The 2,045-nt window shown below is 28.4% G+C and overlaps 1 protein-coding gene across 1 annotated transcript in view; it reads left to right on the plus strand.

Annotated features, from left to right (window-relative positions):
- Positions 1-2,045, plus strand: part of LOC106456945 (cell division cycle protein 27 homolog) — a gene marked incomplete at its 5' end in the record, with an annotated part of 73,487 nt that overhangs the window by 38,167 nt on the left and 33,275 nt on the right. The window contains one exon of the mRNA XM_022382753.1: positions 1,073-1,359. Coding sequence (XP_022238461.1) covers positions 1,073-1,359 — 287 coding nt within the window. The remainder of the gene's footprint in view (positions 1-1,072; positions 1,360-2,045) is intronic.

The raw sequence follows: 2,045 nt of genomic DNA on the forward strand, positions 1-2,045 counted from the left end.
TATCTCTTCTAGTTACAACGATCTTTGTACTCATTTGCTACCAGCCATAGGTTAATAACTGTTATAAAATTTCACATGTGGAGGATGTGCAATGAAATAAATTTTTTGGTTTTTATATATATACATTTCAAATAACCAAAAAATCATAAATTACTCTATTGATACCATAGAATTCTACTATAATTTATCCAGCTTAGTAACTAAGTTGTATTTGGGTCTAAAAAAATATGAAATTTTGAGCAGACTAAAGCCTTGATTTGCCTCCTTGAAATATTGTAGCAAAAGAACGAGTTGATGTCATAATACTTGAAAGTGAGTGAGAAAGCCACTAGGGGTACATTGTGAGCTTTTGACTGGTTATTCACATGTTGTAGACAGAAGTAAGTGTATACAAGGAAGTGTTTCCAAAAATGGAAAGAGGTGAGCGGGGCCACTGTGTTTGATTCAGTACATGAGCCATATCTCAGCAAAGAAAAATGATGGGAGGTTTTTATTTTATAGTTTAGCTTGTCAATATCAGTAATTTGAGTTCTTAATTCTTAAGAAACTACAGACTTTGTACTTGGACATCACAAACATCTAATTTGAACCAGTGCTGCATTCAACATACCACATGACACACAAAAACAGATATTTATGATTTGTTTTACTTTTAAGTTTAAGTTAAGAAATTAACTAATGGATCATACTAAATTTTGAATTATAATCTACAATTTAGTACCAAACTTATTGACATACATTCATAAAATAGTAGTTCAATAAAATTTGAATGCGAGTCAACAAATGCGATATGACATAGCCTATGACCCATGACCTGTAATGATAGGGTTAATAAATCTACTGCTATGTATTTTTATAGCTGATATTTACTTATGTATGTTAAAGAGAAATGAAACTTTGTCTGGAAATATAGCAAACAGAATATAATTGGACTCTGCATAGCATGATAGGCTTCATGTTCTTCTATTAGTTTTAAAAAATGTAGGCTTTTAAGTTATTTGTTTAATATGCTTCCTGAAATATATAGCTTTTTTTTTATCAAAAGAATATTTATATTTTTGTTTTTCTTTAGTCTTCAACCTGGTGGTCTTAATAGTGTAAGACGAAGTTCTCGACTTTTCAGCAGCTCTAATTCTGTCAAAGAGAATAACAAAACGTCAAACAAAAGTAGTAGATTTGTCTCAGCTAAAGCTCCATCTAAAAAGACAAAAGCAAAGTCCACAAAAGGATCTCTTTCTCAGTCTAAAGAATGTGAATTAAACGAATTAAATAAGCCAGAAAACCAGTCAGAAAACAAAACGTCAGCCAATCTATATTCAATAACTCAAACAGCCATAGGAATGCAGAGAGCCTCAGCAGGTAAGCATTTCAAAATTTAACTAACAAAGTTAAAAATAAATAATATTTATTATTTCTTCTCCACAGACTATTTCATAAATTTGTCTATGAATATATATGTAATGACATAAAATTAAGTGTTTATTTAAAGCTGCTGCTTGTATGAAATGTTTGTTTTGAGCAATAATTTCTTTCTACAAAAAAAGATAAAATGTTAAAACTCAAATATATTGATAGACTAACTGAATTTGTTCAATAATAAGTTTACTTTAGTGCATTATGACATCAGGGTGACAAGACACTTCAAATAAAAACATAAAATTGGATATATATATATAAATATAATTATTGTGTATTAATGTTCCTAGTTTGTTTGTGTATGTGGTAAAGCTGTATGAATGCATAGTAATGTATGTCATTATTCAAATTTCACATGCAAAATCTTTATAACCTCCAGATAATTATCAAATGTTTGTTAAAAAAACTATATTTTATTTATTATTTTCACCATCGAATCTCTGTACGGGTTCGGTAGATTTATCTGATCTTACAACCACCATAAAAAATTAGGAAATAAATATAAATTATGCTTTTTTTAGTTCTAGAATGCCTACAAATTATAACTCGAAAAGACAAATGTTTAGTCTAAATAGCTTAAATGCTATAACATTATACATTCATATAAATTTAATAATTTTATTATATTG

Source organism: Limulus polyphemus, unplaced genomic scaffold, assembly GCF_000517525.1.
Source record: "Limulus polyphemus unplaced genomic scaffold, Limulus_polyphemus-2.1.2 Scaffold274, whole genome shotgun sequence".
NCBI lineage: Eukaryota > Metazoa > Arthropoda > Merostomata > Xiphosura > Limulidae > Limulus > Limulus polyphemus.